Here is an 18,928-nt window from a genome sequence, read left to right as displayed (position 1 = left end):
ACATGGTCAGAAATGCTATAATAAACACTCTTAAATATGTTAGAAATTCAGGCAGGCAGGCAAGTGTAATGGAAAGGACCTACAAATCATCCTCTTAGTTCGCTGCAATTTTGGAAGAAAAGAAGGTATTGCACAGGTAAAAGGGGAAAGAAAATAAAAAGACACAGGTGGCATGAACAAGACTGTGGCTTTTAAAAAGATTTCACTCTACCTCTTTATTGGTGGAGGCCTCTGCTGTACTGCAGGCATCTTGGTGATGTTGCCTACTTGACGATTCAGCACCTCGAGGTGAAGAGGAATCTGGAGATGGAGACTAGATATGGCAAGAAAATGAAATAAGAATCTGAGTGACCAGTGTAGAAATTGTTCTTTCATATTTTCCTCTAACTTAGAAGTGGAAATAAGAGATGAGAGGTGGAGGAAAACACACAAAAGACCAAACAAAAGCACGTTAAAAATGCTGTATCCCTTGCTTTATTCATAATGATCATGTGTTGGTATATCAATGGGCTTTTTCTGAACAGCTAAATCTTCTTAAAAACACCTGAGTTTGTCAGTAATGTATTAAATGAAGCAGTTGGAAAATAAAAGGCTGTGCTCAGTGGCAAGCAACACTCAGCCAGTAAGTCTATCACAAAACTATTTTTGCAAGGTGAATGGAGGGTCATCTGACAGTGGGATTAGGCCAATAACTATCTACACTCACTGTCAGCAATCAACTAGCTGCAGTTAGGGGGCTTTCAGTTGCTCAAGCACATGCCAGCGTAATCAAGAACTATGATTCCTCACCCTACATACAATGCAAACTTAGAAAATATTTTACAGTTCATCCTGTTGTCTTAGTGTTATGCACACTCTCTGGATCAGATTTCCTCTTTTTTCTCCACTGTAAATAATTCAGTGGAAAAACTCCCTTTCCAGTTATGTCCTAGCCATTCATGATCATGGACTATCTACATCTAAGTGATTTGTCAGTAAGCATCTTTGTAAAGACAAAGATCTCTTTGGGAAAGGATATTCTCATCATAGGCAAGTCCTAATGAATGCTCATAGCACTAAAAAGCTGTGTCAAGGTATCTATAGGTGGGGTGGGGTGGGAGAAGGACAGACGGCGTTGTACAGGGATATGACACAAGATCATGGAGTGTGGAAATAATGAAGGCAACCAAGATGAACAAGGAGAAAGCTTCAACCCAGCAGTCATTTTTAAAGGGAGATCCTAAGGAGACCTGCAAAACATGTCTGTGCACATGGCAAAATGTGAACTCCCAAGAGAAGGTTAAGTGTTTAGCTATGCCAACCCGGTGTTTAGCCCAGCAGCCCTGGCATTCCAGACTCTACTTCTCTAGACCAATGAGTCATACTAGGAAAGGGCTACAATTCCAGTGCTCTGAGCTGGCAGCAGCTCCAATCTAGGAATGCCCTCCTGTGATGCCTCTGCTCCAGCTGAAACACTGAGTTATATAAAATATTTGGTTTTTAAAAATAGTGAATAATAAATAATTTAAAATTAGTACGTAAAGATAATAAATTAATACAAAAAAAATAATAAGGAAATTTAAAAAATCTGTTTTGCAAACAGCTTCACAGATATGGAACAAAACAAAAAAACAAGACTTCCTTCTCTTTCTCTTTACCATCATTTGTTTAAAAGGTCTGTATTGGGTAATTATTAAATATTAGATTTATATAATTCCTTTTACAGATTTCTCCTCCTTGCATCTCCCTATATTTCCAATTACAGCTGTAGGGCAAAAGGGAGACTCTGCTGTGAAATGCTCCCTGGAACCCTGGCATGTGCTTGCACCATCAGATGAAGGATTGCTCATTACCCTGCTTTCATTCATGCAGGGGCTGTGGGAGAGATACAGGCTCCCCTGACTTGCTGTGTAACTACCAGAGCTACAGTGCCATGGTGACTCAACCACACAAATGGCAACTCCTGTTCACTTAAAGAAGCATCCCCATAGTGCTTATGTTCCCAATAGGTATTTCTGTACTAGGATTAAATAGAAAAGGTGTGCAATATTATCAATTCAACAGTGGCATCAGGATATTGTAGGAGTGAGCTTTAAATAGTAAATGAAGAAGCAAAATTAAGTATATAATATTTTAGCATTAGATGTTTTTTAAAAAGTTTGTTAAAATGCCTGACACTCCTCATATTCCCACACTAAAGAGGTAACAATAAATTACTTCATGCAAACAATTTTGGTTCCTGACATTAAGAAATTCTGCACCATTTAAAATTTAACAGTTACTCCAGTAGCACCACAAATTCCCTTAAGCAGCTACTTTCATCTACAAAGTATCAGGATTTAAGCAACCATCCAAATGATCACACAGCTTTTCATTTGCTCCATTTAACTGTCTGCTCAAATTTTTCTGGGGGAAAAAAAAAAAACACCAACCCGAAAACCCAAACTACCAAACCTAAACAACAAACATCATATAAAATTAGCTGTGTGACATGACATGAGAGCTGCCCCCAAAAGCATTTGAATAAAAAAATTCAGTCTTTGAAGAACAAGTGCTCAGTTCTAGTCTGCATCAAAATGAGTTTCTAGCATTACCATATACAATGCACAAGGAGAGAATGCAGCCACAGCAGTAACAAGAAATGTTTTGATAGATCACAGCGGATGGACAACTTGCATAGCTGCTCAAAACACTACAGCCAAAGTCTAACATAGATGCTTAGTGATTGCTTCATTTGCTGCTAACAAAGTACATTTTAGAAGCTTAACAAAATGTCTGTAAAAACGAACACAGTAAGTTCATGTGAAGCGTGCTCGTTAACGTAGAGAGGTCCATCCACGGAAGTATGGGGTGTTTTCTGAAGTGTAGCCATAAAAACGTGCCAGTTACCCCAGCTCCCCTCTTGAAAATCTACTTACATTCTTCTTACGATTCTCAACCTGGTACATCCAAAAATTCTCCATCTTGGTTTCAGTGTTAAGTTTGCCTCGAGCTAAGGGGCAACCTGCTCCAACCCAAGGTCCTTCCTCACTCTTGTGTGGAGCGGTTCAGCAACAGAACTTGTAACAGGAGAGGACCGTGTTGCATCATGTTGCACCTAATCTATCCAGGTCAACCCAGCTGGCTACTGAATAGCTCATGAAGACAAACATAACTGACACCGCAACGTTTTCGGATACAAACACCTGCTCTTCCTTTTGATAAAGCAGTGTTGGTTTTACCTCTTTTCAGCAGCAGCTTATCTGGAAAGAGTATAACCTAGTGGGTCACATCATCAGACAGAAGGCTGGGACAGAGGGCATGAGATCAAGAAATACTTCATCAATTTAAGATTCACTTAAACAAAGGGCCATTACTTATAGGACACTAATGCCCACCCACAGGTTTCTTGGCAGAAAAATTGCACATTAGTTCAGAGGAGACAACTGGATAAAGCAAAGCTTTTAAATTTATTTGATTTCAGCAATAAAAAATCTTCTCAGAGATACCCACGCACACTAGGCAAAGGTCAAAGCACTATAAAATATTAAGGTCCAACACTCAAGTATGGTCAGATGCATAATTTCACAAGCACTGCCCAGCACAGCACAAATTATGGCAGCATATCTCTTAGGCTGCAATAGAATATCTATCATGACCTGAACAGTTCAAATTCTACTGACTAAAATGTATACTGAGACCACCAACGTAATGTTCATTGCTTTTAGATGGCACAAAGCACCTATAAAGAATGGAGCTGAAAACTAAATTTCCTTACAATATAATTATTCATTTTTACTGGTTGTCTTTGTTTAAATTTGATTTAACCATATTGTTAATAATGGAGGGTTTGAAAAAATAAGACCGACTCAGAACTGTTGCACAGAGATATGCATACCATGGCACCACCTATGCAATTTAAGTTATGACCGTGGCATAAGGATGAAACTTTACTTTGTACTGCAACTGCAGCATGATTGCCTCTACACATACCCTGTGCACTTAGCCACCAGTCTGATGGGTGGTCCAGGAGCTGCCCCCTGCCATTTTGCACAGATGAGACGATACAAGGAGCTGACTTGAGACAAGGTAACTGACCGATCTGAACAACACACTTGATAACAGCAATAGGACTTCTGCAAGCAGGAATTTCAGGCAGCCTCCAAGATTCCCCCAGAAGGCTCCTCCTGTGCATATGAGAAGTGAGAAGCATCATTCATTGCTTCAGGGTGCTACCTACCACCCTGGATGGGGCTGACCCAGCAGCTCCCCTGCTGTAAAAATGACCAAACAGTGCATTAATAAGGTACTGGATGATACTTAACAGGAACAATTGGAGTCCCAGTTTGGAAAACCTCCCCATATCCAACCAACAATGCCGTGCAAGGACAGAGTCTCCTGCCATTTGCCACCATGTGAACAATGACTGACAGTCTGACAGTCTCACTTGAGAGATCTGACTGTCCACACATTACACTATGCAAAAGCTCTGAATAATCTAGCTTTTCTAAAACAGACACACTGTCCATGAGTGTCTGCACACCACCAAGTTGTAATTCTTCAGTAAAATTCATTGAAGTTGCAAAAAAAGTCATTGAAGAAAGACCCCCACACCTGTTAACTGTTATGTTGCCGAGTCTCAAATGCAAAATAAAAAGATACCAGAAATACACTGAGGTTTAGATCTGACACAGAAAAGTCCAAGTGAGCAAACAGTAAATGTATCTGAGCCCGTCAGGGCAAGATCACCCTTAAATTTGCCCATTTTGAAGAGTCTCTTGGCCAGCAGTAACCATGCAGTAGCACAGTCATGCTTTCTGCGCTGGTAACTTCTCTTTGAACAAAATCTTACGCTGTATGGACACTGACTGCCTGTCAGATCACACACACATCTATGTGGGCAGGGTCTGTCCAGCAGCACTCATGCTGGATCGAAGCCTGACAGTGCAGCAGGGCTCCTGGAAGCTGCTCAGTCCTGGCTCTTTATCTCTCAAGTACAGATGTCCTTAGCTGTACTTGCACTTGAACTGGTAGTCTGAACACAGCTTCATGTGTCAGTCTTTAAAAATTAGTGTGGGTCCCTCCTGTGTTTTCAGAAGACTTTACAAGTGCTGCTCTAGCTTTCAGCAGTACTGAAAAGTCACTTGAAACAATTTTAATTTTTAAATAATTAAAAAACATAAGAAAAAAGTATTCAAGGCATTAAGTATCCAGTGCTCACTCTAGTTTAAAAGCCTGTAACTCACCTGGAGAGTGCCTGTCTTTATGAAGACTGACACATCTAAGCCTCCTTCTGTATGACTGATGAATCAGCGTAGTGCTTTCTCCACTGGATACTAAAATAATTTTTCTTTGTGTTTTTTTAAAATTACTTTTGGCTTGGGGATTTTGGAGCACTTTTTTTTTTTTCCCTGTGTAATTTTAATGCTGTGCTCTCACACAGATGACAGACAGATGACCCATATTCTGTGTGCCCAACCAACAGTCTTAAAAGGTCTGCTCAGAAAAAGAAAACAATATCCTAACAATATAAGCTCATCTTTATTTAATTTCTTTTCTTTTGCCTGCTCCCCCCGCTCAGTTCATCTATTACTGAAACCTGCTTAATTATTTAGAACAGACGTCTCTATTGCCTTGTTAATAATACATTACTCCTGCTGTGGAAAAAGTGAAACAAATTCCTCTCTGTGGAAACACTTCAGTCCTGGAGTTACCACAGTTGAGAAAATCTCGCAACTGAGAAATCAAAGGTTGAAAACAAATCTGTGTAGCCAAAAATAACAGAGAAAATAATGCAGCTCAGTTCTGTTCTACCTGAAAGGCTCGTCTTCAGCTCCAAATTTTTACTTTACAAATCCAAACCATCCATGTACATGGCTTTATATTAGGGTTTATTCTAACACTGCACCACCTCATGTGTCTGCAGAGGAACAAAGACTGTGAACTCTAATGAGGGGCCTTTGGAAAACTGAAGTCTTGGCATGCAGCAACAAACCGTGCCCTGCAGGTCCACAAAAATCTGGCTTTCAGATTCATATCCGTATGTATAACTGAACAGACCTCAGAAAAAGGTTATGTATTTAGTTCTGAAGAGGACCTCTTTAAATCCCAGCCACACACACAAAAAAAAAATCCTGTTTGAGCTTTTCTGCCTTTCAGTGCTATTCGAAGCAGGTCTCTCTACTTCCACAACTAAGCAAGCCACTATTCTCAGAGCTCTATGACATCTTAAAGCTGTTTTTTTCAGACCTTCTGTAGAGTTTACACATCAGAACATTTAATTGTATTCTGAGATACCTATTATACAAAACTATTCCTTCTTTAGCCCGAACACGTCTTCATCCCTAAGTCAATGTGCATGCACAGAAGATGTCTTCTAGTTAGATCTTTAAACATTACTGTTTCTGTGCTTGGCTTGGTAGAGAATCTGGCAGAGAATGATGACAGGCAAGAGCTACCCTCAATGGGATACGGGCCTTCCCTTTCAGTGAGATATATGTGTGCATCTGGAACACCTGTGCCTGAAGGATTCCATCGCTCTCAGACGCATACATACCCATAAGGGCCATGCTGGTCTGCAGCTATGAAGTTCTCTCCGTTTCACACTCAGAAAGCACAACCTAACTGCAGTGCCACAGACTTTTCCTTGATGTTGCATTTCTTGTAGCTGTGCAGCTCTAACTGCTGTTGTATTTGAAAAAGACATCCTCACGAGGCTACATCCAAGCGATGGCCTGCTGTGGTTTAAAAAGTTTTTAGATAAACAGATTTTGGAAATACATGTCAATAATATCAATAATATCTCATATGTTTGGCAAACATGAAAAATATCTTACTGCTTTTACCCAAAGGATGCTGAGAGAATTTTTCAGCTTTTATCAAATCACAGAATCTCCTGAGTTGGAAGGGACAGTAAGGGTCATCGAGTCCAACTCCTGGCTCCACACAGGGCCAGCCAGGTCAGAGCCTGTGACTGAGTGCAGCGTCCAGACGCTTCTTGAACTCAGCCAAGCTCGGGGCTGTGACCACTTCCCTGGGGAGCCTGTGCCAGTGCCCAACCACCCTCTCAGTAAAGAACCTCTTCCTAATATCCTGCCTAAATATCCCCTGTAAATACACCACCTCCCTAAGAACGAGATGTCTAGACCGCCTCTTTTTCAAGCAAAAGCCGCGCATTGCTGCGCCAGGCACACAAGCCACATGGCAGGAAATACTCTCTGTTGTTAAATATTAAGCAAGTACTTCAGGACGCCATTTATTTATTCACAGAAGTCTGCTCGCTGCCTCTTAACATCACAGGACTGTAAGTGTTTATTACAGCATAACTGTTCATGAGCCCATTTTCTTTTTTCATATACCTCGCAAACATTTCCTTTGAGGACAAATACATGGGAATGACTGAAATTCCTGGTAGATTAAACTGTGAATAAACCTGGAAACAGGGCATCTTAAAACCAAATAGATAGGCTGATGTGTAGCTTTCTTATCATCACTGTCATCGCGTGTCTTCCCTAACAGCCCTAAACTATACCCAGCTGCAGGCTTGCTGAGTACTTCTGGATTGCTAGCTTCTCAAAATGGTCTCTGGGCACTTCCAACTGGTATTCTACCAACTATTCTGCTGTGAATGTATTGTCCAAATGATCGGCACTGAGGAGTAATAGTCACTTCCTTGTGGAAAAAGGCAAAATAAGTTGTCATATTTAATGAGTCTCAACTGCAAATCATTCTTCAGATTCTCCAGCTTCATTGCTCTCTTGTGGAGAGCTAAGTAAAAAGTGACTGCTATTTGGATCTAGAGCAGTTTTACCAGTTTCAGTATCATATCATTAGCAACACAAAAGGATTACTAATATCTTCAAGTAAGTTCTATCTCTAAAAGCAGAATGCTTTTGTTAAAAAGCAATATGGGGCAAATTTTCAAGACAGACCTGCAAAGTAACTGAAGGTAATAAAAGCACCCAGTTTGCATCACGTATATGCAGCTCCTTGATACTTACGGGGAAAAAAAGGGTGTCTGCCTGAAGATGAAACATTTTATGTAACTCCTTCTTATTTCAAGGCCAGTGTTACAAATCAGGCAATAACATCTGGCACATACCGGCTACTGTGATAAGCCCCTGTCTGACATTCTGTTTCTCTCTCAAAGAAATAAAAAGAAAAATATGTATTTAGATGAATTTTTTTCAACTATATTTTTATTACAACTGATCACTCGTGGTCACTTAGTCATCAGAACCTAATTCTGTCCAATTTACTGATCAGCAATTCTAGGAGTGCTTTGTTAAAGAAAACAGACTGTTCACGAGTTTGCATCTGAATTAGCACATCCAGTAAAGCAAATGAGCAAAACTCATCATCAGTAGAAAACAAAATTCCTACCAAATCCCTTACGCTACAACATGTATTCCCCTCAATCTGCTACAGATCTTCTAAACTATTTGCTTAATTTATTCCCTCTTTTCAAGAACACAGACTGTCTTTACATCTTCAACCACCATTTGCCTTTGCACTGAGCTATACTAACAGTCATTATACATCACTGCTCTGATTACAGCCACCACTGAAAATCTCACTCAGGTTCTTATCTGATAGGCTGTGAAAAGTACTGAAAGAGAAATTATTTTGTGGGCAAAATGGAACATCCTATTTACTTCAATACCAATGAAAACACCTGTTTTGTTTACTGTATGAACACACCAGGCTGAGTCCTACCAGCATACCTTAGGGAAGTTACATTCTGCAAGGTGCAGCAAGATTTTGGAGAGCACCTGGAGCACCTTCAGTAAGGACTCAGTGCTCTCAGTATCCCCAGCCGAATGCCACTGATGGTACATGACATCACGGACACAGGTAGCACTCACAAACACAGGCAATATGGTGAACGAATCGTACAGCAAATCCCTATGTGATTAATGTGAGGGGAGAGCAGTAATTAAAGCTTTTGAAAATTTTAAAAGAAGTTAAGATAAAAATAATTGTTCTCTTGTACAGAATGATCTGGGAAGATTGCTTTAGCCCTTCACATAACTGCTAATCAACTTTGTAACAGATATAATTTTAAAAATATTCAAAGAAATAGTTTCTGCAATGTAGGTTTAAAAAAATGAAACGATGAAGAAACAAAAACACAATCCAAACATACTCATCGCTCTGTGTGTTCAAGAATTTTAAAGGAAAAGTAAAATCTGGAAGCTACATGTCTCAATCAGCTTGCATGTTTTTTCCAGCAACTCAAACACTATGCTCCAAAAATCTCTTCTGATTTGCAGACTACTAGCCTTCATTGTTTTGAAGGCAAATAAAAAAATCAGAAGCCTGTCATAAATCTACATGGCATGTAATCTTTTCTCATTATCTGAATTCCCTTTGCAGAGGCTGAAGTGGTTTGGATAGCTCTGATACGCTCCTGGTATGTAACGATAATTCAGTTTAAAACACCAAACAACACATGAGAAATTCTATTTTCAGTGTTCCTCCAAAAAAGCAAAGGTCACAAAAAAACTCTCCACAGCAATAAAGGGGATGGAGCAGATGTTTGCGGAGCAGTTATCCATGAAGTAATAGCATGGGTCCATAGGATAGACTATTTTTGGCCTTAAATTTAGCCTACCAGCTCTTTTTGTATCAGGCATAAATTTAATGCAGTTAACAGTAAAACAGTTGTTTATGAGGGTTTTTTTATTAGAAATACAGAAAACCCTGTAAGACATCAAGTAAAGATTATCAGGCAGGCAGCTGGAACAACAAACTGGGAATTGATTCTGATCCATGTTAACTCTCATGCCAGAAGTACAGGATTTCAGAAATGCTGACGCTGTAAGCCTAAGATGGCCCTGAATACCTAGGTTGCTGCAGACTGAATATACTTTGCAGTGATAATGTAACATACAGAGTGTCTAAACACTTTTCTAAAGTGTGCAAGTGGGTATAAAAAACTTTTCTGGAACATCAATCTGATTTTTGATACCATCATAAAGAACATTATACAGCAATACAGAATATGAAGAGATTTCTGATGGAACTGTTAGGCTTGTTAAGTGACAGAAAAAGAAGCTCAGAAATGCACAAGTATATCTAACAGAAGACAAAGCGATTGGTAGCTATTCTAAAATATCTGGTGGCAGTAAAAAATGTAACAGCATTTCTTTCAGAAAAAAAAACAAGTCAGGAGCTTGGTCAGGAGTGACAAATTCTCGTGTAGTGTAACAGGGGTCAGCAATGCTTCATAAAGAAAAAATCGTCATAATGACAACGCACATGCTTACCTCTTACATGCTCTCCAGAGTACAAGTTTAAAATAAGCAAAGCACTACAAACTTTACTGAAGGATGAGTCACAGAACACGAACAAAATGCACCCTCCATCACTGCCATGTATGTTCACATAACCTGAGAGCTGGAAGCTTTGTATACTCACATCTCCATCTAGTGGCCTCTGGTCGTCAGAGTCCCTGGTTGGACTGATGTCCTGCCTCATCACCCAGATTGGCTCCTTAGGTTCATCAGGGGTGTAAGGAGAACGGATGGTCCTTGTCTTCACTTCCTCAATAGCCTCTTTAATATCTTTGATGGCCAAGGAAATCGCATCTCTCTTTTCCTTGCTGTACCTCTGTACAGATTCTCCAGAGCTGGATGTAATTCGAGAGCCAGCTGGGAGCTGGCCATTACTTTCATGGCCGCCACTACCAAGAGCATGACCGTGCTCCAAACTCTGCTCTGCTTCTGGCATGTCTTCGGCTGCCTTGTCTAAGCTTTGGGAGCTCATACTCTGCTTCACCTCTGCCACAATCTGGTCAATGTCCTCCTCTTGTTCGTAACTATCCATTCTTGGGTAGGGCGCAAACTCTGCCTCCTTCTCAGGGCTGTCAGACTCTCCGTCAGACCGTTCATCATAATGGTGAAGGCGGGCACCAAGGGCTTCCTTGCGGTAATTGTCAGCTTCCTCCCTTTCCCGCTCATACTGTTGGATTCCCTCCCTCACATCGAGGTCTGGTGCATCTCCTATCTCCTCATAAACATGCTCCTGCAGTCCATAGTCAGCATAAGGCTCGGCATACTGTTCATCCTCTCCTCGGTGGAAGAGACGATGTGTGTAGACATACCCTGAGTAGGCTGCGTTCATGGCTTCCTCGTGTTCAATGGAATGGAAGTGTAAGTGATTGGGCAATGTTCGATTATGAATGGCCTCACCATGCTCAGCCTCAGCATTCTCCGTGTACTCCTCAGACTCAGGCCTGTATTGCACTGCATACGCACTCTCATCCTCATTTTCCTGTACTCTCTCTGTGTCATAATTGTCCTCCACTGTGGCTATCACATCCCCTTCTGCAGTGTCTGTGTGATTGTGGAAACCACTCTCAGTGCTGGCTGAACGAGCTAACATTCCTTCCTCCTCCTGCCCAGACAGGCCCCCTTGGCTGCTGTTTGTAAGCCTTGGGTAGCGAGTTGCATACCGCTGTTCCTCCTCCACCTCTGCGTGCTCCAGGTCAGCCTCCACTGACTCGTTCACTGCTCCATTTGCTGGCTCTTCGCTTACTTCCCCCTCAGGCGGTCCAACCAAATGGTTCATGGCAAGTTCTGGTCGGTAGGTCACTTATTCTACTGACATTTTGTCTACCACAGCTGGAAAGAAATAGAGAAAAACCTCTGATGTTACTCTTAAAAAACGTGGAGTCAATAAACAGACTTCCTTCCCCAACCCTTCCTTCCCCAAGAAACAGACATTTGACCACATCAGCCTTGAAGTCAAAGCGCATGACCTCCCATGCAAATGATCTCCAACAGCAGCAACCAACGACAATTCCCTCAGGGACTGCACCTCCCACTTACATGGACAAATTCTCTGTGGAAGAGTCACTTTCAAGCAACTCCTTGGAGATGCTTCTGTGGACTGCTGTGGCCCTGACTTTCGTTAGGGGCCTGAACTGTGGTAGAGATTTGATGGAAGTATTCAACCTTCGCTCCACCTCCCTCCTACCACCCACCAGCTCGGCGCAAAGGAAGTGTGCTGTACTGTGAAATGACAGCTTCAGTCCCATCATGGGAGTCCGCAACTGCTCAGATACATGACAGCTATGCACACTACACTGCTTCAGGATGGTATCTCCAGCTGAGCAAGTCACCCTATACGCTTTTAAAAAATCATTAGTAATAAAAAGGCACTCTCAGGGGTATGAGAAAGCACATTTTCCTTCTCACCAGAGAAACACACAGCAGCTAGATACAACTTAGTTACCTTCATGGAAGGTATCAATAAACACTTAAGTTGGCTTCTGCACCAAATGCCTTTCCTAAAACATGAAGAAAACGTTACTAATGTTCATAACCATGACTAGGGAAGCATCTGAGCCTTGCTGACGTTGAGTAAAAAACTGAAAAGATGATGCAATTACTTGAGAGGTCTGCTAATAAAAATAAACGTGCAGGCCACAGAAACAGGAAAACCCTGTAAGGATACAGATTATCTGCTGCAAGTTTCCCAGAGAAAACAGGCCAATCTAGTTCATTTTTATGCAATGACTGAACTATGCCCTATGTTTTCAATACGTAGTGTCATATAAAAGGCAGTTTATGTCCTTTCGTGTCCCCAAGACGAACCACACATCTCTAAGCAAAACACAGCTCCAGCCTGTGACTTTTAAGTACACTAAAAGAAAAGGTACCTTGTGGAGGACTTCTAACTTGAAGGATCTATAAAAGCATGTGTCATTTATTAATCAAAAGCTCCCCAAACAGCCTGCATGTGAAACAGGACTTGAACCAAATCTACTGAACTGAGGCAGGGAGGCTGAGGTGGCAGTTGGCTGATAAAACAAGCTCGGTTCAAAAGACTGGTGGGAATAACTTCCTGCGATGAGAAAGCAACAGTAATTTCTATTGTCCTCTATTAGAAAAGGTGACAGGTAGGCACTAGGTGAGAGTTACTGGCACTATATTTCCGTGGGTGATCTAGTGGGTGCAGCCTCCAGCTCAGTGAATGATCCTCTTTGTCATGTCTAATGTAGTAGTCTTTAAACTTAAAAAAGGGGGAAAAAAAAAACCCAAACATCCTGACCCTTGTTCCAGACAGATCTTTCAATATTCAGAAACAGCCCACACCTAGCTTTTGCAAATCTAACATGCTGTATTTAACCTCTAAGACTTGTCTTTCCCACCCTCATCACAAGACAGAAAAACGTAGACTTATCATACAGAATATAAAATACAGGCTTACAACATAATGAATACTGTGGACAGAGTCACTGCTTACATGTCTATCTGTGAGAAATGAAGACTTTACAAACCACAAAAATATCACTAAAAGCCACCTGAGAGCCCAAACATCTTCATTTTGCAACTTCAAAGTTTCACTTGTGAAATCGTCCTCATTTGGAGAATTCTCTCAGGAAAATTTCAGATAGTCATATCCTGAAATTGTGTCTTTTGAGGAGATGAAGAGGAAACTTTAGAAGCTTTACTTAAAGCTTTTAATGGAAAAATTGTCTTCTGTTTGCCCATCCTCAGATTATTTCAATGTAATTTCACTTTTAAATTTTGAAAATGGTAAAATATTATTTTAAAATATATTAGAACATTTTCAGCAGACAAGAAATTTTAATTGTCAGAAAAGAAGGTAAGTTTACTAATAAAATTGTAGATCTGAGTAAGTGCCCTTAGGTCACCTAAGCACCCATAATCTTCAACAAAAAGTACACACCTAAGTCAAGTACATGTATTCGGCTGTTTAACAATCAGTCGTTAGGGCAGCAATTGAAAGAACCGCCTATTAAAGCTGGAGGTTAGAAGGGCTAAATCCCTTTTCATACACTGTAGCAGGAAGACTACTAAGAAACACCTTGTTTATCCTTACTGGTATTTCCCTCAAGCAGATACAAGGTCTGCCTGATTTTGCTCACCAGCCTTCAAAAAGCACTTTACCTCCAGCAAGCAAACAAAAATCAATAACCGACATAAAATGTCATAGACAGAAGAGAATATAAGCAAGAGAGGTCATCTGACCTTGGAAATAAAGACACAGCACCCATCTGAAAGATATTATACTCTCACATTAATTACCCAGAACAGCAGCTGTGCTCCAGTAATCAAACATATATAGGAAAGTGCTCTGTAAGCACTCAGCTTTGCACTCAGGACTTGATGGATGAATCTGTCTCCAAAATAGAGAAACCAGAGGTTGATTACTACTGTGACCAGCTCTTTGCTGAAGGTTAAACTACCTTTCTGCCTGTAAAGGAGAAAAATTAAACATCTCCCCATTTCTCAAGCAACACAAGGAAAAAGCTTAAAGTTTAAGGATTTTTCTCTGCTGCTGTATGTTATAAAAAGAAGTAATTAAAACAACACCAAAGGGCAAGCTATCATCTTGCAGCAAGACCACAATACCCATGCTCAGTGCTACTCCATGAAAGACATGCAATAGGAAAAGGTGAAAACTTTACAGGAGCACTATGCATTGTTATTTCCACAGTCTAACCCTGATTTTTTGGAATAAAATAAAATAACACAACACTCAAGAGGTCTGTATACTATCATTACTGTCTCTAGCAAAGGCGTGTGCCATGTGGAACCATGACTATACCTACACACACATATACACTGTTTTTTGACATATATAGCATAAGAGAAGCTTGAGAAGGTAGCACAGGAGATGAGGTCTCCACTCCAAGCCCTGCCTCAAGCACAGCCCAGCTCTGAGGTCAGGACAGGCTGCCCAGATCTTTCTCCACCAGTGGCTTCAGTGACCTCCAAGGCTGGAGGTGGTACAGTCTGTCTGGGCCCTGGCTCCCCTGTGGGGGACATGTTTCTTCCTCATAATCACTTTGAATTTTATAGAATCATAGAATGGTTTGGGTTGGAAAAGACCTTCAAGATGATCAAATCCAACCATCTATCCAGCCCTACTAAGTCCAACATTAGACCCTGTCACCAAGTGCAACACCTACTCTTCTTTTAAATGCCTCCAGGGATGGTGACTCAACCACCTGCCTGGGCAGCCAGTTCCAATATCTGACAACCCTTTCAGTACAGAGATGTTTCCTAATATTCAACTTAAACTTTCCCTATCAGCCTCCTTTTCTCTGGACTAAACAATTCCAGCTCATTCAGCTGCTTCTCAGAAGATTTGTCTTCTAAACCCTTCACCACCTTTGTAGCCCTTCTCTGGACACTCCAGCATCTGATGCCCTTCTTGTAGTGAGGGGCCCAAAACTGAACACAGTACTCCAGGTGCATCCTGGAGGATCCTGAAGGATCACTTCCCTACTCCTGTTGGCTCCACTGCTCCTGATACTGTAGTTCCCTGTGTCCTCCCTTCTTGTAGATGGGCATCCCATCTGCGAGCCTCCAGTCAAGTGGGACCTCCCCAGTTAGCCAGGACTGCTGACAAGATTACGGAAAGTGGCTTGGTGAGCACTTCAGTCAGCTCCCTCAGCACCCTTGGGTGGATCCCATCCATCCCCCTAGACTTGTGTATATCTAGGTTGTGTAGCAGATCACTAACTCATGGATTACAGGGGCTTCATTTCCCCTGCTTCAGCATGTGCCAACTGTCTCTAACCCACCTGTCTCTCAACACACACTACTGTGAGGAGCCTCCTGGTGTCTTCTCCATGCCCTGGGCTGTTGTTGGGTGACCACAAAGCCATTTCCTCAGCCCTGCAGACTATTGTCTCAGGGCAAGGGGTCCAGCTCCAGCAGCCCAGTGGCTCACCTCCTACCAGTTTTTCAGCGCCACTCCTGTGTTGGGGGTCCCAACTGGAAGCAGTACGCATGTGGGGTCTGGCAAGTGGTATAAAGAGGGGACAGTGCCTGCCCTCCCCTGACTCTCAGGACAATGTCCTGCTCATCCCACCACAGGTGTTGCTGACCCTTTTCTAGCTGCCCAGTCCATGCTTAAAAGATGCTTCTTGGGCCCACCAGCCTCAGCTTGGATCATTGCAAGGAGTATTTACACACCTCTTTAAATTAATCTTTACATATTTTGGAAGCACAACTATTACCTCTCATTTTGCAGAACTTTTGCAAGAGAAAAGTTAGTGTAACAGCTGAGTATGTAAGCAAAATCAGTTTTGTGTTCCCTACAAAACTTTGGACGTATTTATCTACATCCTCCATAAAAAAATAGCTATTTGCTAACACAGCCACCCGTAGCTGCAAGTCACACTAGAAGTAAACACCTCTGACTTTGCAAGGGCATCCCAGCCCTGAGTACAAATTGTCTTGGCACATTCCCTGAGGAATTTCACAAAGCACCTATGATTTTCCAGGCTCCAGCAATATGCCGAAAGTCTCACTTGTACAAACAGAGTTATCTTGATAAGGCATGTGAACATGAGCTACCTTTCAAAAACCAACATAGCCTTTTGCTAACAAATATTTTTGGACACATCTTCCCTTTTTATTTTTCCTAAATGCTTTTTTAAAGAGCCCCCATGATATAAAATAGCTGAGAATCTACAAGAATATGCAATGTCCCCTTAGAGAGAATCTCCCACCTCTCCTGTGATACAGGACTCTCTTTTTTCTGAACTGAAACCTGCTCGAGAAGCCTGACTGCCATATGCTAAGTCAGCTCATCCAAAACAGCTTTAAAACAGCTGTGAAAGGTGTGTTTCTTGCCAATCAGTGAAAGCAGCACCTGAAAAGTGACACTGACATCCCACCACATGCACAAGCAGACACTTCAGTTCATACTGATGAGGCTGAAAAGCTCTGAACACTCACTGTAATTGTACAGCCAAAAAGCTGCGTGTACAAAATTTCTCTGTGTGCAAGTTTTTCTACAAGTGCTTCTAGAATTCCTGTACCACTGTAATATTTTAAACAGATTAAACACATTAGTTTCAACAATATATTTTGCCTTTAGTATTTTCTGCAAAGTGTTTTTTTTACTCCAATTTTGTTCATAGTAAGCTTGGAAGCTTCCATTTCTGAGCCCCAGGTCTGCTTCTGAACTCAGCAGGAGCAGTTTAAAACACACACTAGTCCATGCTCAGCAGTATGGCATGTAGAGGGGTAATTTTTGCTTGCACCAGTCTTTTCTGACCACAGCTAGCCTAAAATGGTACTCTGGTTCCTAACAAAAATAAAGGAAATACTGTCATTAAGAGAGAGCTGTACACTGGCCCATGCTGACAAGGTAACATTAGCTGGGCTATGGCACCTAAAAAAATAGTCCTGTCTTGCACTGTGGCAAAAGCCTCAGTGGCTTACCATCCAGGTTTTCCCACAGCTCAAAGCACACAAGCAGTCTAATTTTGGACACAACAAAGGGAAAAAAATGCATAGCCATGAATTTATGACCAAAGAACCACTGAACTACTAGAACAGGACAGTGACAGATTTAAATCTGCAGCAGAAAAACAAACAAACCCTACAAATTCTTGAGAAGACATAATTGCATTTATTTTTTTAGATATGAGTAGTTTTAAAGTTCCTCATAGATAACACAGTTCAACTTTACATTACTGACACCAGAGATCCATGTAGAACAATCATGGAGTACACTAGCCACACTGGAATGGAACTATGTAACTCAGGCAAATAATACATCAGATTTCAACTTCCCAGGTTTTCTAAATCTACTTTGGCTCTCACCAGGGTACAAAATTCTCTGGTGGAAAGGTATGAACATGTGTCAGCAGCAAACTTCCCAAACTACATTGTCTCAGAGTAACCATGTGAATACAGGGATTTAATCTGAATTTGCACCAGACCCTAAACAACTCTTTTAATTGAATTGAAATCATAACTAAATAAACCTGAACAAGTCACACAACTCTCTTGTGGCATTTGGAAAAGTCATAATTCCCTAAGTAACAGATAACAAAGCACTAGGACCATAAGTTTGGGGTTTTTTTGCTCAACAGCATTTCTAACTCTCCTACTTACTTACTGTTGGTTTTGCACTTTTTGTTTTGGTAACACAACTTCATCCCTACTACAAGCCTTTGAAACCATATTCCCATTTAATCTACTGCAGCACAAAAACAAGTGAGACCATAAAAGACCAGTTTAAAAAAATGAAAATTTATGATAACAGCTTATTGAAAACAAAAATTATTTACTGCCTATACAAAGCATTCCTACCTGGTTTTAATGTTGGGTTTAAAACAAATAAGCAGCACTTTGCAAGCCTTCAATTCATGGGAATTTTTTTTAGAAAAGTAATAATTAGGTTTAGGCATTCTAATTACCAAACTGAAAGTCTGGGGGAAAAAAAAATGTTTCCAGGTCCATTGAACCTGAGAACACTGATGACCAGTATGCAGTAAACAATGAAGCCAACATAACAGACACATGACAAAAAATCACAGCTCCCCCATTTCCTGCCCCTGGGCCTCCTTCCTACATGTCCATGCCCACCTCCATGAAAAATAAGGGGAACTGAGAGAAACATGCACCTGACATAGAAGAACTCCAAACTTTTGTTAATAGTAAACAGAATCCAGAATTACCAGAGTTAATGAGCTCTCAGAAAACATTTAACATTTCTCCCCCTTCCAATTCCCATCTTACTGAAAACTAAAATTCAAACTTGTGCAGGAAACACCATTCAGTAATCTTCAACCCAGACAGTTCAGATCTTGTTTTTATCTATGAGCAAGAAGAGAGTGACAGAGGTCTCAAGAACAGGGCTAGCAGCAATGCTTTAGGGCACTGGAGAGAGAGAGAGAGAGTGTGTGCTCTGATCAGAAAAGGAACCATTCCCACAGCAGTAGGGAAAAGTCTTGACAAGGATTCCGAATCCACTCCCCCACTGAAGTACAACAACCAGACACACTAGATCCGCAGCGCTTTGAGACGAAATCACAAATCCCAGATTGGAATTGGTCGAGGGAATAGATCTGACTGCTCTCACCAAACAGAATGATTAAACATAAGTAAAAGTCCTGTAACAGCTAAGTTAAGGAAATTTGGGGTTCTCTTTCACTCTGCTGCGATTCTCTGACAGGTAACTGCTGTTTTTA

General features: G+C 41.2%; 1 protein-coding gene across 2 annotated transcripts in view; it reads right to left on the bottom strand.

The window, feature by feature from the left end:
• APBA1 (amyloid beta precursor protein binding family A member 1) overlaps nt 1-11,529 on the bottom strand; it is a gene marked incomplete at both ends in the record, with an annotated part of 35,273 nt that extends 23,744 nt beyond the window's left edge. For both annotated transcript variants that reach the window (XM_084278653.1, XM_084278654.1), the window contains 2 exons: nt 212-313; nt 10,378-11,529. In XM_084278653.1, coding sequence (XP_084134779.1) covers nt 212-313; nt 10,378-11,529 — 1,254 coding nt within the window. The remainder of the gene's footprint in view (nt 1-211; nt 314-10,377) is intronic.
• Nucleotides 11,530-18,928: the final 7,399 nt, after the last annotated feature.

Source organism: Gallinula chloropus, assembly GCF_964237585.1.
Source record: "Gallinula chloropus genome assembly, chromosome: Z".
NCBI classification, from domain to species: Eukaryota; Metazoa; Chordata; class Aves; order Gruiformes; family Rallidae; genus Gallinula; species Gallinula chloropus.
The sequence above is the reverse complement of the archived record's forward strand: the minus strand, read 5'-3'. Positions and strand labels throughout refer to the sequence as shown.